At 31.6% G+C, this 20,502-nt stretch overlaps 1 protein-coding gene across 3 annotated transcripts in view; it reads left to right on the top strand.

The window, feature by feature from the left end:
- The first annotated feature begins 603 nt into the window (after nucleotides 1-603).
- LOC126808619 (discoidin domain-containing receptor 2) overlaps nucleotides 604-20,502 on the top strand; it is a 132,386-nt gene continuing 112,487 nt past the window's right edge. For all 3 annotated transcript variants that reach the window (XM_050533500.1, XM_056099893.1, XM_050533490.1), the window contains exon 1: nucleotides 604-1,263. In XM_050533500.1, coding sequence (XP_050389457.1) covers nucleotides 1,164-1,263 — 100 coding nt within the window. In that variant the 5' untranslated portion in view covers nucleotides 604-1,163. The remainder of the gene's footprint in view (nucleotides 1,264-20,502) is intronic.

Below are 20,502 nucleotides of genomic sequence, written 5' to 3'. Positions count from 1 at the left end.
CATGTTCTAATAGAAAAAAAAATTGAAGCAAATAATTTGTGTAATTTAAAATGACTCATGGTCACAGCCGGTTAAAATATTATAAAGAAATGCTTATTAAGATTCATGAAATGATGTTGAGAAAAAATTTGCTTATCAATGGTTTTCATGGCCAAGTACTAATTAATTTCCATAGCTAATTGGTATATAGATGACTACAGACGTATGCACGCTATGTGACAACAAAAAGAAAAGATGAAGTCCCGTTCTGAGAGCCCCCGAGGCAACAAGCACGTGGGGGATGCAAGATTGTTCAACTACAACTCCTGTGAAAGCTAATACAGTATGCAATGGTGGTGGACTAACCCTTATTTCCTATATTGTCACACAATCTTCTGATCTTATCCTAAAGAAGAAAGCAAAGCATCTTTGGCCATTGTTAACCCCTTCATATTGTTATACTAGCAGTTTTCACTGACAAACCATGTGGAAAAGACATCTAGTGGCTCAAGCTATTGACAGAGCTATATGGTTGACTGTGCTAGACTACCTGTCCACCCCTTGTATTAGCAATGGGTCTAAACCATTCTCCATAATGTCTGTATAGTAAAGTGTATTGTTGGTTATTCCACAGAGAACCTATGGGAAGTGGGATGGAGAAAGAGAAGCTGGTGTAGTTAGTTGAACAAGAGTAGTGTGAGGATATCCATTGGAAACAACATGATTTTAAAACAAGCATCACTTCCATTTTAGAATGTGTTTCTTCTGAGAGAGAGAGAGATTAAAAAAAAAACTAAAAGAAAGAGAGGATCAAAGAATTGTGTGGTGTAATTACAGTGCTATAGACTTATTTATAGTAATTGTACTATATATAGTGTAGTGCAGGTACTAGTAACACTATTGTGTTTTCTTTTGGCATTGTGGATAGTACTGTGCATTTGACAAGATTCCTACTCTTATATATTCACTGATAATTTAATCAATAGTAAAAACACATAGTTTTATCAGAAAACGAGATAACTATTGTTTTAATCTGCTATTTTTAGAATAATATGTTCATTAGTGAATTATGTGAAAAATTGGATTCATAGGTTTACTGACAGTGACAATACCTTATCATCTACATCAATGATTTTATGATCTTGAATACAAGTGAAATGCAATAAGGAGATTATATATTAAAAATGGATATATTTAATTGGAGAACTATACAGCATTTCAGCTTTAGAGTGATTTGTGTAACAATTTGGATTCTCTTTGGGGCAGGACATGCCTTAGATCTAGGTAAGTACATTGATACTTATATTGATATACATGTGTGTAAGTTACATTGGCTATATCTACATATTACTTACCTTCTACACCCACTATACATGTATACTAAAACACATTTAATTGCAACCAGTCTACACTGATCAGAAAATTACATTAAGAAATTAAGACACATGTAGATGGAATTGGTAGTTTATTACTTTCTTAATCAAATGGATTACAAAATGATAGTTTAGTCTCCATCACATGGATTACAAAATGTGATTTAGCTTGTGCTCAAAAGCAATTTTATTTATCCAGTTCTATACATTTATATGCTGTTTTTCTGTTTAACATACTATAATGAAGTACCTATTGGCCTGGAAAAGTTACAATCATATCAGAAACTATTCATCTATTATAGGCTACTAAAGCTATCTATTAGTATCTATTTATTATTTTGAACAATGTAATCATCTTTTTATGAATATTTATGTAACCTCCACGACTACATGACAAATTCTCATAATTTTGCAGACACAAAAATGTAGGGACAGGGAAAATGTCATACACAGAAAGTTTTAAAAAATAATTGTAGTTTTAAATCAATCCACAGAAAGTATTATTTAAACAATTTCCCTCGCATTTTAAATATGAATACCTTTTGTAATAAAAAAAAAGATATTAGAGTGAAATTGAAATTTGTAATCCATTTGGTAAAGATAAAAAAAAATTAACACACTTCTTCTCATCATTACTTATAAAACGCATTTTAATCAATAATTCTTGCATAATTTTACAATTAAATAAATGCTGAATATTTAACAAAGTGTGAATTATTAGTACTAACTTTGTGATATTCAACCGTTACATAATATACATGTAGGTATGAGTTCTCTATATATCCATCCAATATCTAGTATCTATATTAATGTGAATTGCTCATTCAGGTATGGTTGTGTATATCATGATGATGTGTATTCATATAGACCAGTGTGTATTAAACAAGAGATGAGAGTTAACCCATATAATACTATTCCTTATTAAATACATGTGTTATATCATAATCCTTTTATGATTAGTTTCGCTGGTTGATCCTTTTTTCTTATAACAGTTGAAAATCAATGATCCTTTAAAGTTTCCATTTAAATATTGTCAAATTTGTATTTATAAGGCCTTTTTGAGTGGTGTTGGTTATTTGGATTAAGGGTTTGGGAGGGGGGTGGACAAAATTTATTGTCCACAGGCTTACAGAGATATTAATTTATTGAGCGAATAGAAAAGACCAATTTGACTCTGAAAATTATGATTTCAGTTACATGTATGTAGAGAGCACAGACAAAGCAAAACAATTTAGTATGATTCATTGTCTTAAAATATGCAAGAATTCTACTTTTCCATGATGAAAAAATGAATGTTGTAATAACACCATAATGTCATCTTTAGTAGGGATAGTACGGCTGTTATATCAATGAAAATTTTGATTCAACAATTATCTGCTAAATATGTGAAAGTCAATAATGTATCGCTCTAGTAACTACATTGATTGAATTACTAATTATAATTCTAGTGATCCTAACAAATTAACAATTCATGTGTTACAAATTTATTTGGATCAAATTTCAGCAATAAATGGAATTAATCCATAACAATGTAGAAAATTTTAGAGATTTATATTAATACAATTTTCTAAATTAAAAAAAGGGGGGTTTAAATCATGCACTGGTTTATAGATATAAAATTTCTGTATTCCTGTGGATAATTTTTATTTATTTTTGATCCGTTTTGTACATAACAAGATTTCACAGCTAACAGTATTCTCACATATTCTCATCTGTTAAGTACACGATCTATGCTGTTGGCCGCGAGAGAAAGCTTAGACATTTTCACACTAAATCAGTAGCTGAACTGTATGTACACATAGAATCACACTTGAAGAATACTTTCTAAAGAGATGCCATTATTGAGAAGTCTTTGCTAAAGCCACATATAGACTAGCAATATCGAATGTAAATATTTCTTTATCCCAGACATTGTAGCAATTCTGTCACTAATGCAGCATGATTTATCCTATAGCCAGAAACACTTTTTCATTTTGAAACCTTACTTTAAATTTCAACCTCCTTCTATAAAGTAAATTTCCAGGGCTTTTTGTTAATAATAATTTATAAACTGTTTAGATTTGTGATGACTTATTTATCACTGTCTTGGAAGCCTTAGTCTTTACCAGGAATGTATGATAAACACATTTCTTTTTTGTTTTTTATTTAAGTAATGGTTCTTGAAAACAGGTTAATAATTTTACCATATTTAGATTGAGTTATTTTAAACATTCTTTTGAAAGTTCATTATAGTACATCACCTTGTGTTTAAAAGTTATATATTTGTCATATTTTGATATTCAGATAATATAGCTTTCCCTTGAGATTAAAATTTTATACATGTATCTGAAACTTTAGCCTAAAGCCATAATATTTCAGTTGAGACATGTGTTAAGAAAAGACTTGCGGAGATAGTGATTGTTTTGTGATTTGGTGGGGTTTTTTTTTCACTGTAACAAAATGGTAATATTTCAAGGAAACACTAAGGTTCTATAAACAAAAATTTGAAATAAAAGCCCCATTAATGTAAAATGTATACTAAGAATAATTTTATAGGCTGAACATACTTGTATTATGTTCAAATGCACAATTAATAAAATTTAATATTTGAGAATCAAGAAACTTGTACATTCTTAAAACATATAAAATGGGAAAATTATATACATGTATCAATCTGGTTAAAGCACAGATCCTATTTCGTTTCGTTTTTATAGTTCAAAATTTCGTTTAACTTGTCTTTACTACACTTGGATCTCGAAGAGTTGTTATTTAACTCGTGTTCTGAATGGTGTCAGGGATAAGCCAATGAAACGGTCTGTTACAGCGAGCTTTAGGCGTGTTTTTCACAGAACTGTGGGTAATCCACTAGTAACATCAATGCTGATTGGTTAATCAAATGTCTGACATCATAGGGTCATAAGTCTGTCTTTTGACCCCTGACGTGACCTATCGCTATAACATTTATAAAATTAGAAATTTAATTCTTAGTAGACCTATAGATATAACAACTGTACATGTGTATCTACCAGTATAAGGTTTTCCCCAGTGAGCCACCCACAGTCATGGAAAGTATGAATGGGAACTTTTATCAGGGGGGTATAAAAAAACAAACATGTGCATTGTCATATAATTTGAAAATATAAAGAACAGTGTAGTATTGTATTCAAAATAGTGTTGTTTTTTTTAATCTTAATGTTTGCCTTTTTTAATCTTAATGTATATCCCAGATAGGATAGTTTGATAATCCTTAAGATCGTAAAAATCATAGTTTTGATATCTTGTCTTAAAGTCTCATATTCAGTTCATAGGAAACCGATAATTTTCACAGAGAATATAGTGTATAATTACTGCATGTGTGTAAATCTAGACACATAATAATAAGAAACGATATTATTGTGAATAAATAAAAATCTTTTAAAGCTCTATCTGTTTTAATGTATGTACTAATATTATAATTATTGCCTGACATCAAAAGAAATGTTTGGAGTGGATAGATGTACATCTGGCATAATATATGTTAGATTTGAAACTGGATTGTCAGGGGAGACGATAAACCTGTTTGGCATGCATAACAAGCACAATTGGCACAAGATCGCTTTGCACTGGATATGCAGCTGCACCAAAACTTTAACCTTTTTTGTGAATTGAGTGTTATGTCTTGTTTTACCCATTGAAACATCTTTCGACTTGCTGTTTTCTATGTTTATAAATCAATGAAATATTTGTGTAAATCTATTTATATAGACGGGTATATTTTATAGGTTCCTCAATGTCTGTTTGTACATATGTATAAAATTAGAGCACAGAAACTTTAATTGTCATTTCTAAAACTGAATTGTAATTTAATCTGCAATAAATATTATGACATATTTTAATCTATGTATTTTGTAAAAAGAATATATATAAATGTTCAAGCAGACAACCATTTGTATGTCTACATTTCCTGAAATATTTAGCAACATGTAGGTCTGTGAAGAATGCAGGATTTCCAAAGGCAGAGATGAGCAAAATTAAAAATTACTTACAATTGATATCAAAAGGGATATACATGTACATAAAAATGGTTTTAGTTGATTAATTAAGTCATTTATTGGGCATGTCCAATAATTTTTTTAATGATCCAGTGGCATTTATCCTAAATAAACCACTGATGTAGGTACATGTACTTGAAAGTAGGCTACATAATATCTGGTGACTGATTATTTACTAATACTATCTATAGAACAGTGCCACAACATCTCACATAGATTTTTCGTGACCAAATTGTGATCTGTAGAAAAACGATCAATACCTTATTTTGAAGCCTTACGGCATAGAAAACCAAGATTGTATTGGAATTGTGATGGCAGTAGTCGCCTGTCTGTTATTTAGGTATCGAACTAACTCTGTGTACATGCCGCCTGATGGAGAATAGTGCTGATGAACAGGTGATTACAGTCAGAGAACTTTCGCTACATTTATTGAGCCTCCCATTTTCTATCAATCAGACATTGGTGAAATATTGACCCGCGTTATCCGACCAAGCGCTAATGTGTGGTTATTCTTTAGAATTCATTAAGGCTATCCGACTCAACTATTGTTACAAATGTACAGCCTCTAAATCTTTCTCGTGTGTGCGTAAATAGCATCAGAACTATAGTAGCAGTAAATTTTTATTGAACGCCATGTCATCATAGGTTCTTTATCGCTTTTTGTTGTATAATGGTAAAAAAATTTCGCGATTGATTTTCTTTTGTGTCAGAATTATACCACAGGAAAAATTAATTGGGAAGTTCTATTTGACTAACTCTTAGGGTTGAAATTGTTCAAGTCTCAAACATTTTAATAAGTGGATTTCAATTATGTTGAGGGACTGAAACTTTATTTTGTTTTCTATGTTGTTATGTCAACAAATAGTCCGTACGGAAGTGACCCCATTTGATAGGATTAGAGTAATTCTTTTGTGAATAAGAAGACCTAAGTACATATAAATATAATTTGTTTAGACAGCGAAAAATAGACTTGTTTAAAATTGTAAGGGTTTAATTGGGACTACATATATAAAGCGTACTCTAACCTGGCATGTGCTTTCTGACATCATACGCAGGAGTTCGTTGATCCATAATATGCATATCATTACAGGAGGCTTCCATTTTGATCAGGTGATAAAATGGACATCAGGGATGATAGCTGTAGTTGTTGATGTTAAAACTTCTTAGCATTAAACCTCCTTAAAAACAAGTTTATTTACACCACTTTTTAGTTCTAGTGACAACCTTAAACTAGATTAAATGATCGCCAGCATCTTTAAGCAGGTTCAACTGTTTTATCTAAGTATGTCTTATAAATCAATGCTTGGAACTACATGTACATGTAGTAAACTTGCCATGTCTACATGTACATTGAATTTGAGAAAGAATATGAATAAAAACTCTAGAAACTGAAGAGTTAAAACAAGTGGAAAACAGATTTCAACAAATTTGATGAATAATAAAAAGATATAAGAGCACATCTGTGAAAATATTGTACTTTTATTGGAACATTGGATGTTAGCTCTTATCATGTAAATATATCTAGCTGCTTTTTAGGTGTATCTGTCTGAAGTGTACTCGTTATATGATGTGGAAATATTTTCCCCAAAAGAAAACATGATGATCATATTTAATTAGCATATTTCACAGGGGGTAATTTGTCATTACCTGCTTTCATGTAACAAAAGATCAACATGTGCTAGAATTGGTAAACAAATAGGAGTAATTATTTATTTATAACTTCCTTCTTATCACATTATTATAAAAACCTTGTTGTCATAGATACATAAACGAAAAACAAACAAGAACAATCTGTATTCAAGTCACAAAGTTGTCTCAGTTTATACACTCTTTTGTCTTTCCAAAAACAAATGGGCTAAGAAAAGAATTTGGACAAATGAGATTTTTCAAAACTGAATTGCATTTGAAAAAAAAATCGGATTTTGGGCCTTTCTAAGAATTTTAACCAACGCTATTATTGTGAAACACAATACATTTCACTATTCCATTGGGAGTTTGAGATAAGGACGTTTGCAGCTGATACCCCTGGTAAAAAATGATTGTAAAATTTGAAAATTGTGGAAAGAATCTCTGCAATACAAAGAAATGGACTGGATTTTCTCTCTTCAACTTGGAGAAAAATTAGTCACTAAATGTTGCATATGGATGCCAAATGCTATGATAAAACAGAAGATGAAACCCAAGAACATGACTTTAATATAATATACAATATTTGTTGTATAATGCAATCACCTAAAAAATCCATTTACCTTCTTTTCGTCTGTATTTTTTTTATTTGTGAAGAGTTTAGGCCATGTTTGCACCATATTTCTGTGGCACTTTCTGGATCCTGCAACAATTGTTAAAAGGACTGGAGCTTCCTTTTTTACCTTTTTTTTTAACTTGAGCAATAATCCCTGCTAAAAAATCCTGAAGTTTTTTCAAACCAGTGTTGGGATCTGAACCTGAGTGCTTTACATCTGACGAAGCGTTACATCTGACATCATCAGAAGTATTTCAAGCAACAAGTAAAAGTTATATTTGTATCCTGGGAGAATAAAATAGGATAGATCTCTTGATATACAAATCTGTGTTGGGCATATGTTATAACAGAACTTTGGAACTATAAGACTGTTACTCCTAATTACTGCCAGTGTGAGATAAATTACCAGAAAAATGAAGACAATCTGATTGGATGAGTATTACAGATCATGAGAACTTTGTAAAGGACCAAAAAAGAGCAAGGTTACTTCTGGGATTTGTCTTAAATGTTATTTGTTGAAAAATATTTGGAAACTAGGAGAAAGTCTTGTATAGTATTTGGTCGACTAGCATGTGCCTACCTTCTGTACTCAATAACATTTATGATATTTACGATAAGTTTGAACTTACATATCGTAAGGTTACCTTTGAATTTTTGGTTTATGAAGAATGATCTCTCAGAAGTCTGGTTTTGTGACATAAATAACAAGTTCTTTTGTGGTTTTCATCAATTTATATAGTTGTCTGCCGAGATGTAGACCTTCTCTAACCTTTTCATATACATGCCGAGAGCTTATGAAGATCAACTCAAAGTGAAATTGTGCTTAGGGAGTATTTGATGAGCATATTCATTCACATCAATACATGTATTTACTTTGAATTGTCAATTCACATTATTTGAATATTGTTGCGATAAAATGGATTATTAGCCACACATTAGCGACAAGGGAGATGTGAAGGGGAAAAAATGATGAATTATTAGTAAATAGTTTAAAGGGTAATGTTCTCGTTTGTAAGTGGATTTTGGTAAAAGTTAGAGATTGAAATGTGACTGTGAATCCCAAGAGAAGATATTAATATGCAATCTGCTTAATAATGCAATTTTCACTGGAAATACAGTTTTTCTCCAGCTTCATTTGTTATGTATTTAATAGTGTGTAATACAAGAGAAATAAATGTTGAATGACCAAAAAAGTCAGGTCTGAGCTTTTCCACAGACAATTTTGAAGCTAGCAGAAAAAATTGCTGGACCATTTCATTCAGCTTTTACAGTTCCTGAAAGTTAATGGTTCGGCAATGGAGATGTTCGGACCTGGTTCTTTCTAGCTCTTGCCCTCAATGTAAAGCCACTTAGATGTACATTTTATCAAAGTTTACACATGTTATCCAAAATTTATCTAACATATCATCATATACTTGAGAATAAATAAACCATTTCACTGACATATTTACACATAATTTAACCATGAAGAGATCCCCTTTTATAACACTCATGACATAATCAGTGTATACTGGGTGACTTTCTTAACATAATATCCAATAACTAATACCATTATCCCTACTTATTACTGGTATCTAGCTATTTCTTAATGTCTTTTTTTCTTAAAGAACTGTCTGGTCCATACATTTAGAATAATTAGGCATGATGAATTGTTGCGAGTAATTTGAGTGGAAACTTGCAGATAAATTAGTGTGAAAATTAGCATTTTTTGCTAATTCACATATTAGCTGGCATTGTTGGGTCGTTTCCATAAAAACAAGATGGAACTGTCCCAAAATTGTTCTGTCATTACTGGATAATGGTTATTTCAACAAGTTGTTTAGAAAATAATTCAGTTATAGAGTATTTAATTTTAGAAAAATGAAAATATATTAGTACATATGTATATAAATGGATTATTTTCCTTGTCCTTAGAACATCAGATACCACTTAAAATTGTCATGTGAAACATTCAAAAAGTTAATAATGAATTGAATGCTTTTATATTAAAATTTAGCAATGGTAATAGGCCTGATCTTCTGAGACACAGCAAAAGATCAAAATTATTTGCCAAAATCTTTAAAACCAAACGGCTAAATGGACAGATGGTCCTTCAATTTGAATTGATGATGGGTCTTAATTAAGTTATATAATCATAAAGGATTCTGGGTTGGAGTAGTCACCAGAAAGGGCAGTGATCCATTTAATGTATCCTAATATTGTTATTGTTAATGTAATGTTATGACATTTGCCCTACAGGAAGGGTTAAATAAAGTTAGGTAACTCTAACACCTTAACTGTTAACAGTTTTATAGAGCCAGATAGATGATCAAAGAAAGCCTATGACATGATAAATATATGAACAACTCAATATACTGTTCTGATGGGAATATTTCTACTATCAATGTATACATATATTGCCTTGTGTGGTCTGGTACTAGATACATAATATCAGCTACAGATCCATATGTACTCGGTGTCTGCAGTGATTAAAAACTTCCCATTTTAGCTGGGTCAGAGTGTTTCACTAACAAAATTGGTGAGCAAGTTGGTTTATGTACCTTTTGGGAACTGTAAATACCGCCCAAATTAGTATAGTAAGTTTCTTGGGGTGAGATGAATTCAGGTCATGGCTGAATTCAGAATCGTCACACCAACTAATAGTCAATTTAATATCTTGTTTATTGGGACTGTACCTGGCTAAGAAATGAGATATTTCAGTGGAAGTGCAACTAGTTCAGCATTAAGGCAGAAAAACAAACTCCTCTTTCTACGATTTTCCTACAGATAATCCCTGTTTCAAATATTATGCACAAACAATGAATAGTATCTGTAAAAAAATCCTTAAAACAATTGATATTATGTTGGAGCATGTCACGTTTCTGCATCCATTAAAAATTCATGCTTTGTTAAAATAACGAACATGATATTCGTCTCTTTTTCTTCTTGGATTACATTATATTTGTATTACATCAATTTCATTGAACCAAATGGTCACATACTAAAAATTGCTGCAGGTTAAAATTGATCTTTGTTTTTTCAAAAGATCAATACAGGACATTGTTAGCAACATTATGATGCTTCCTATACATTAATATATGCAAATGAAGTCTGTTAATGTTCATGGGTAAATTGTGAGATAAAAAAAAAAAATCAGCTATAAACTCACTGATGCATAGACGGCAATACTGCTTAATTAATATATATAGTTGAAAATGTCATAGCGGATATTGTAACTGTATTATTTAGTGGCTGGCAGATGTACGACAAAGAAATACAAAAGTACAAGGAATTATATACATCAATAACGGTTCCTTTTGTTACATACATGTACATAAATATATTAATTCCAGTTACCAGTGGTGTTATAAGCTAATGTTACCAAATGGTTGCCGTTATCCAGCAGCATTGATAGCTGTGTCAATATATTGGTAGCAGACGAAGATTGCTATTAAAATGTTCTATAGTTCATTGAATACAAAGAATGAATACGTGAACATCACACCAGCGTTTCTACCGGTTTTCGCCATTAGATCTATAAATTAAGGCAAGATGAAAGAAAAGTTTGGCTTCAATCGAACAATATCGCTTCATGCATCGACATGTATCTTTTCTCTAAGCCCATCAATGTCCCATAAGTCCAAGCAATCGCCTGTTAAGACGGAGAAGAAGGACACGATAGTGTGAGTCATCTAATTAATCCCTGGTTTGATATAGGTGAAATTGACCTTTTTACTATCAGGCATTCATTTTCCTGGTTTCCAGTGATTGTAATAATAATAATAATAATATGTACATACAATAATTGGTTAGGCGAGATGCGTCACGTGTTGTTATATTGATGTAAAATTCAACTAGACTAATCTATTTTTTCTGGTAAAAGTATATGCCAAGTGATCCGTAGCTAATGATTTTCGCACAGTTCATACTCTTGCTGGTTTTGTTGACTCACAAGCAGAAAATTGTGTTTAATGGCAGATGTACACACACTGCAATATGAAGCCTTTAAGATGTGAATGATAAAAAATGTCTTTTGAAATTTTGAAATGGGGTCACACTACTTGATCTGATTTTCTTTGTATTAAAGACATTGTGTAAATGAGAGCCAACCTGCTGGGAGATAAAAAAGGAAAAAAACCGATTTGTACTTGTCATTTGTTATTTTTTTAATGATATATTTCTCTGTTTATTAATAGTTCTGCATTTTAATCTGTCGCGACACTAATTTTCACTAATGAGGCTTGGGCATTCTGGGTTTCCAAATTAATCATTCATACAGCCTCCTTCTTTTGTTCTAAGTGTCTAAATGTCTCATGTATTATGAATTAAAATGGATATGCTTGGGTGATTATTTTGGAGATGGGGGGAGTTCAGATAATCAATATGTGGTAAACAAGATATATGTGGTGGAGATGCCATGTATGGTACACTTATATATATACACCAGGTGGTGTCCCATACACAACTAAATTCCAATCACCATTAAGGTGATAATGATAAACACAATTGTAGGAAAACGATGAATTTTATGCCACCAGGGAATATATTCTATCGAATATGAAAGTGTTTATTGATTATAGTGGTTGCAGACGTCTGTCATTCTGTAGTGAGGACAACATCTGAACATTAATCACACATTTTATTTACTTGTTAAATATTACAACACATGGATTCCAATGTCGCACATTCTCTTCATTGACTTTAGTTTACAATTAATATTAAATTTATCATTTAGTCAAGCTTGAATACAAATAACCCTCTGAATGTAAGACCCCCAACAACAGCCCACTTGATCATAATTTCGAAAGAATGTACGATATTTGTAATTGATAACAGATTTTAAAGTACAATTTTTCTTATTTTATTTGCTTGATATTAAGGCATATGGATTCAGATATCACACTCTTTGTTCAATCTACAATTAATATTAAATTTGTCATTTATTCAAGCTTGAATAAATATAATCTGCCACACAGTAAGAACTTAAGACCACCAACAACTGCAGGCATCATGAGAATTTTTTACTGTATGAACAAGTAATAGAAAGGGGGGAAATACTTTTCCAAAATCTTTGGACAATGAATAGATAATGGTATTCAAATATTTATAACAGTTATATTATTATTTATGAAAATTTTTGTAAACTATTAACCCAGGATATGAATTATAAAAAAAGAGAAGCTCATAAAAGATAAAAGGAATCAAGTATTTTTATTATGTCTGAGAATATTTTTAAAGACATCCGCTGGACTCCTTGAGACCTCACTTAATATGATGGGATCAAATGTCCACCATACTAAGTAAATAATCATAGTTATTTGTCCAGCAAACTGCCCAGATACACCCTAAATAGTGTGGGTCACTTCTGTCCAAATAGGATCAATAAAAATACTTTAGATAATATTGACTTAGTCCTGTGTTGTCCTCTTCAACATCACTTGTCTTAATCTCCATTCTAAATGCTCTCAAATGTACATAGTGCTGCTTAAAAAAACCTGTTTGGTTCAAAAAGAAAATTGTTAAAACTTTTTTTTTGTATTTAACTGACCTTTTATTTAGCAATTCTATTATTTTTAACAGGTATTTAATGGGGGCGAGGGTGAGTTGCTGCTCATACTAAGATTTTAAACATTTAGAATTTTTTTTTTCTTGTAAAGATGTCATGAGGAAAATGTATGAAACTGAAACTCAGTGATAATATCAATTCTAATAATAATTTTCTTAAACTTAATTTTAATTCAGATATATAATTTGTTAAAAATTCATTTACTGATACAAATAGAAATGATAGGATGACTTCTATTTCTTTCTTTTTAAAAAAAATCAGTTAATACTTGTTGGAAGGGTAGTATCAACTGGTTTTGGGGGATATTTGGTTACATTTCTATTTCTTGAATGGCGAGGACAGGAGAAAAGGTTTGAAAAGGGTCCACAAAGAAAGCCATAGGTGGGAAGAAAGAATTGAATGTAAAAGATTTTACTATACACAAAGCTTAAGACTGGAGAATGAAGATTCAGATTTCTAATGGAGACAATAGAGTTTATAGAGATCGTGATGAATTGGAGGTCAGATTGGAGCCCATATTAAGTAAATATTGGATAAATGTTGGTGTCAGAAAAAAGTAAAACCCATATTACTTGAATTGACAAACTATAATACAAGTGTTTTTCATTCCACAGGGAGTCATGGCGCCTTCTTCATGAAACATTAAATCTGTTAACTTTCATTGTGCCTTTAAATTAGTATGTCTACATAGACAATTCAGTTATCATTATGGTGGGCTGGATTAGGATTAGGGTTGCTTGCCTGCCCTCTTGGATTTTCGCTGGGTTCTCCAGTTTCATCCCACAGTTTAAGACTCCTTTGTGCAAAAAATATTGGAATGAAATATATACTATATGTTAGTCCAAGAATTTGTTTTGTGGGCCAAAAACCAAATAACAATTAAGATTACAATCAATTTTACGAAATGAAAATCTTTTATGGAATAAGAGGACTTGGGTTGAACATTAAAGTTTAAAAGTTAAAAATGATTGTGTACCACATTTGTGTGTCATTGTTTAATCTGTCAATTGTATGATTAAAGACACTGATTAGTGACAAAGACTTTTGGCCTAAATATCACCCCATCCCCCTTTGCCCTTCTTTTATTGTTTAGGACCACTTCCTTCCAAACCTTATTCATGTACATGTTGTGGACAGTAAAACAGCAGGAGACTGCTCCTGTGTTTCACAACCTGTTACAAAACTATTTAAGTCTCTGTTACACCCCAACACCATAAATCTTAGAGCATTCATTCAATAATTACATTGTACAAGAAGAAAGAATGAACAGTAGCACACATTCCTACTAAATCATTTAATTAATGTGAACAGGATATAGTTAAATTAAGGGGTTAGATTTTATTTTTACGAGAAATATGTCGGTACCAACGAGCCATTAATAGCGATGTAGCAAGGTGCATGATATCACCAGCCCTCATTTTTAACACAATGGAAATTAACACTCCAAAGTCTCCAAAGTTTTAATTTTAATGTCAATTGCTGATTAAAATGGAAATTAGAGAGAAGAGGGCAGTATGACTGGCATATAAATTGGAGGCTAGCGGACAACCACTCATTGCCAGCTGCTAACAGTGTGAACAATGTGCTGCTTTCACTTACTCAGGAGAATTCTCTAGCAGACATTTTCTATTCTTAGGAAACACAACTGAATGTTTTTTAATAGTGAATAAATGATTAATCAATAATATTGAAATAGAAAATCCTATTCCTTACGGCGGCAAGTCCTTGCTCCTATCGTTAAAAATCAATTTACTGGCTTTTCGATCTCAAACAATGACGGTAAATCTGATCTATAGTGAAAACATCTTGATCAAGCCGAGAGCTCAACATATTGACTCTTTTAGCATATTGACCGGAGCAAGGTAGAATAATAAAGAGGGAAATAGACTGACCAAAATCAATAGCCTAATATGAGTATTAGTGAAATGTCAATATCGATATAGTCTTAGACGACATATCTACCATGTCTTACTCCATCAATTCTGACAGACAATGATCTCCAATAATGTCCATCTCACACATTTCATTAATTTTTCTTTATCCCGCATGACTTTGGTCAAAATTGGAATACGGTGAGAGGATTTTCCTGTAGTTAAGAGCTTGTGGAGTAATGATATTAAGGTCAAGTTTCTCTTGATATTCAGACAAAACTGGGAATTTCATTCCAATTGTCTCTCTTCGTTCATATGCCATACTCAGTATAATAGACATGTATACTTGAAAATATACTTGAAATTGCAAATAATTAATGTGAATAGACAATTTCACAGGCTATTGATTAAAATATCATTGCTATTCAAATTGTCATTGCAGTTATGTAGATAGATGTGGTACATTGTCATTAGTCTGTGCCATTAAAGTTGTCAAACTATTTAATTTTCTGTTCTGTTATTTAGTAGGAATTTATTAAATTAACTACGGTATGTTATCATTGACCAATGATAGTTATTGATTTTTTTTTTATGACCTGAAAATAACAGCTACAATATGATTGTCTATATTTATTGTCAAAAATAATTTCCTATAATGATAAATCTCAGATTACTGAATGCCATGGGTTAATGAGAAAAGGAAGCAGATGAGAAATGGAAAGGAAGTATTTTTCTATCAGAAAGATTTATCCATTTGTTAAAGTGTTAATGTATGGTCATAATTCACAAGGTGAACATGGTGTCATCTGGCATAAATCCACGGCTGTTGTCTTTTGATGAAAGAGAGGCTGTAGCAAGGGATCATTTATTGAATTTTATATGGACCTATCCTATATACATGTATAGATCTGGTGGTCTGACTGTAACATTTTGTCATTCGGACATTCCGGATTTTAATTAGTTCAAAATAAAATTCCCCAGAAATATCTGATTTCATGGCATGTAAATTCTTCAACCAATCATTTGTCAGAACTTGCAGATATGAATGAAACAAGATTCCTGTTCCATCCATGCCTTAATGAATTTTCCAGATTTAATTGGCAAGTAGTCATATTAATGAAAAGTGATGATTTGAATTATTCAGCAATTCTGTTTAAAATGTTACTGAATATGCACAAAACCTGTGAAAATTAATGAAAAATTGTTAAAAGTGTTTTGTAAATATTTTTTGTTGCAAATTAATTCAGTCCTAAAATAACAATGTTAAAAGGAGTGTGTTTTCGTGAATGTTGAAGTGAGAATAGAAGTTGAACAATGATGATCTGTTCAAGGTTGGTCCTTTACTTTGGTAAGTGTATACTCAGTGTATACTGAATAGCATATCTACATAATTTGTAAACAAAATAAGCTAGTTTTACTTAGATTAAATTTGGTAAGCCATCTAACTTTATTAACCCAGTGCAAATAAAGAACATTATAATCTAAACCTCAGTTCAGATAGAAGGACCAGAAGACCAAATACTCCATATTAAAATACACATTACTATTATCATGTATTCAACAATCTTCATAATGGCTACAAAATTACACATTGATGGGAACACTGAAATTTGTTTGTTGGGTGCCCTTGGTTCTTTAAGGAATTTAATATACACCTCGCCAGTAAATTTTATGAATATACATGCTGGCAGCCATTGTGTAAAAGTGAATATTTATTAGCTTTCAATTCATGAGGTGAAAAGTAGTTTTGAATTTGGGGTTAAAAAGGACATTTGGGTTTCAACAAAAAAATGTTTTGGATTAAGACACTCTAAAGAAAAGTTAAGTAATTTTTGTGCAACAGATAGAAGGTTTTCCAGAAGTGTTAAAAACTAAATCAGCTTAAGAATTAAACTCCACACAGAGCAGTTAAACAAGTTTTATTTGTGCAGGTAGAAGGGTTCCAGAATAACAAGTAAACAAAAAACTGTATAATAAAACATACTGCAGAAACATTAAATGATTTTTAGTAGCTTGTAATACTATTGTTAGAATAAATAAGACTTTTCTTTTGTTATATAATGTCAGAGTGGAATTATAACAATGAAGTAGCCCAGAGCAAGCTCAGATTGTAGCTTGTTGAAGCCAATTAGAAGACTCAAATCTTTCGCAATCCTATCACCGCAAGCAGGTTTTTAAGAGTACTGTACAGACTCCATTTTCCTAGCAGCTCTCTGGACACATGAAAATGTCATGACTAATAATGAATGTCATTGTAGTGTGCTATAAAACTAAATTATGTGACACACACTTAAAACTTTAATGAGCACACTGCTCTAGTTCTTCTTTTATTCAAATGGAGAAATCTGCAAAATCTCCAATACTTGTGTTTAACATTTCACAAATTATAAATTGTCTTTTATGTAGAAATCTGCCACAATTGGGTGCAATCAAAATTCCCTGAAATTCAAAGTACAAGGAAGCTTATGAATTATTTATGGTTGCAGAAATGAGTTCTTTGAAGTAAGACAACTACTATAGTTTGTTGAGTTCTCTTGACTATTTTAGTTGGGCCATTGTTATTGTGTGAACACATCTCATTATAAGAATAAAGTAAAAGGTCGCCATTCTTGTTTGATTTGCTGCGGTCTGTCTCTGTATAGTCAAATATTGTGTAATTTTCAGTTTAGTCAAATTAGCAAATAAGACTTATTTCCTCTCCGCCTTTGTTTTCAGTGGGTCTGAGAATCTTGAACATCCATGTGAAGCTCTTATCTAATGAGTGAATAGGTGCTTTACTCTTCAGTAAGAAAGTGTGAAATGATGTGTAGAAGCTGATTAGCTGTATTTGTCCCCATAAGGTTTTGGCTAGATCAAGAGTTCTTCTTTAAACATCTCTCATTTGCTACTGGCTTTTGCAGTTTAGAGGACATTAATCCGGCTGTATAATGGGACGTGTTTACTTGGTGATTTGTTAGTTATATTATTGAATAATACTTGACAGTTAGTATTCTTTTCTTTAATCCCTCACAACTAAATACAAATCGAATGGATGTTGTTGTGAACACCTTATAGATTTTGATAAGAACACAGATTTAAATAAATTTCCATTTGTTTTCATCGGATTTGATCTCTTCCTTTAAGACTTTTGTGGAAATAAAATACTGTATGACAATGTGTTAAATCATTCATATCAGCTAAAGTAACTGTTTATTTCACAAAAAATTATGGGGCTTATGAGTAACAATAATGTGGGCAATAAAGGTTACCAGGTTGCTTTCAATGAACAGGCTATAGTATTTGTAGCCATGAGGGCGTGAAGACTTGTATGTCATGTCTCTAAACCAAGTGACAAGACAAGTAATAAATATAGCAGGGCATCTGTAGGTGTTATATGTTAAGCTTGAAGTCAGGATTAACGAGAATTGTAAGCTGCAAGTTGTGAAGAATGAAATATTTATTACTACATGATTGTAACAGATCCTAAGTCCTTTAGATTTATTTATTTCTGTATGATATGTCCAACCAACATTAGATTTATGTACAGCATCCTGATTTTATAATGGATCTACATGTGTAGCTAATGATTTAGAAGCTTGTTTTCCATAGTTTGAACATATATCTTTCACAATCTGTGGTCAGTCCAGTCCATACACCAGAATATATGAAATATAACTATGTAACTAGATCGCTCGGCTCTAGTTATTAGAGAGATATTCCTCATCAGATAAGCAACATGAAGCCTGGCATCAATTTTCAAAAAATTATGGGTTCAAAAGAAATACAATTTAGCTTTTCAGTTCAGTCAGTAAAACTGTGATATCAAATTTAGCTACCACAGAGAAGATTGGCCACATAACACACCCTTGTCAAATGCAATATTGCATTATTGACTTCAATCAAAAAGTCTGTTATATCAGATGTGTCTCAAGTGGCAAGTAAAGACTTGAGTTATCTTTACACATTGAACTTTTTTTTTCTTTATTTGTTTAAAATAATAGAGAGATTGTGTTGACTTTTTAATGTGAAATCTTGTGTCGAAGAAAAAAGAGAGACTTAGAAAATCTTGACATTGTGTTCTTTATAGATAATAATTCAGTCAGTTGGGGTTGTTCTTAGGTTTCTGTCATAATGCCTTTAGATGTATTTTGATCTGGTTAACACTTAAGATACAGGTAACGTTAGACATCAAATATAAGTATCTGGGTGGTTAAAATCATCTAGATTTCACAGATAGAATAAAAGGGGACCAACTTCAATATTATTGCCTTGTTGGACATGTTGTATAAGATTTATTCTTTATTCTTCTCTCTGTATGACTGTATGTAATTTAAGTCGATGGGGGTATAAGGGACTCACTCTTGGGGATGTTTGCCAAAAATATCATTCATTACAATCAGAGTTGTTTGAATGGTACAAACTATTGACAATTCAATGATGGTAGAAATGAATGGAAATTGGACAATACAACTGTCCAAACATTTGTGTAACAGTGCCTTTAAATAATGATCATATGTTGATTTATACCTAATGTACTGCAAATAAATTAGGCAAATGAGAAACATAAATGAATGAATTGAAACCCCAAATCCTTAGGTAGTTGGTGGTGCATTTACATGATGGAAGCCATTGACGTCATGTGTATAAGGCACTGAAACATCAAGAGTTTGTTTTTTTGCAGGACTGAAAAACGAATGTGCTTGTTCATTTTGATTGGACAAAATTTTTAAGCATTTTGTTCACATTGCTAAATAATGATCTCTTAAACTAATAGAATTCTTGTTTTTCTTAATTGACTTATCTGGTGATATTGGTGAGATGTTTGCCCTGTACATGTTTAATGATACCTTCATTAAATTAATTGCTGACATTGTCATGGTTGAGTTGTAAGTATAGATCATGTTTATTAGGGTCGTGTGTATGAATATAATAGGGGTCCCCATGGTGTAAGTTTTATCCAATAATAAAAACAACAATTACAACCCATATTTCTAGTTGATGTATATTTAACAATAGCAGCCCTTGAATAAATATACCTTTGTTTGATGAGATGAAATGAGAGCTAAGATAAATGTATTATAGATGAGACCAACTAGCACCCAGCCATATGATTAAAACATCAAATTTGTCAGCGTGTTGTCACTCACATAGACATATAGATTACTTATCATATCATTTATTTAATACACCCGTCAATTTATTCAACCAATGTTTACTTATGCAATTTGGGGCTTGCATAGCCACTTGAACATAGATATAGAGGTTTTTGTGTGACACTTAAAAAATAAATCTAGCAGAAATATAACCTTTTGTCATGTTCTAGAGGTGTGTACTTATACATGAAGCTGTCTTTTATCTATTTCAAAACTATATAAATATTTCCGTTGATACTTAATTGATTCAATTGTTCTTATAAAATGTCTCTTGTGGGTGAGGAATCTAGTATGGATCGCTGAAAAGTATCAATATTGTGATTGAAGATCCGAGAAAAAATTGAATTAAG

Source organism: Patella vulgata, chromosome 1 (genome assembly GCF_932274485.2).
Source record: "Patella vulgata chromosome 1, xgPatVulg1.2, whole genome shotgun sequence".
NCBI classification, from domain to species: Eukaryota; Metazoa; Mollusca; class Gastropoda; family Patellidae; genus Patella; species Patella vulgata.
The sequence above is the reverse complement of the archived record's forward strand: the minus strand, read 5'-3'. Positions and strand labels throughout refer to the sequence as shown.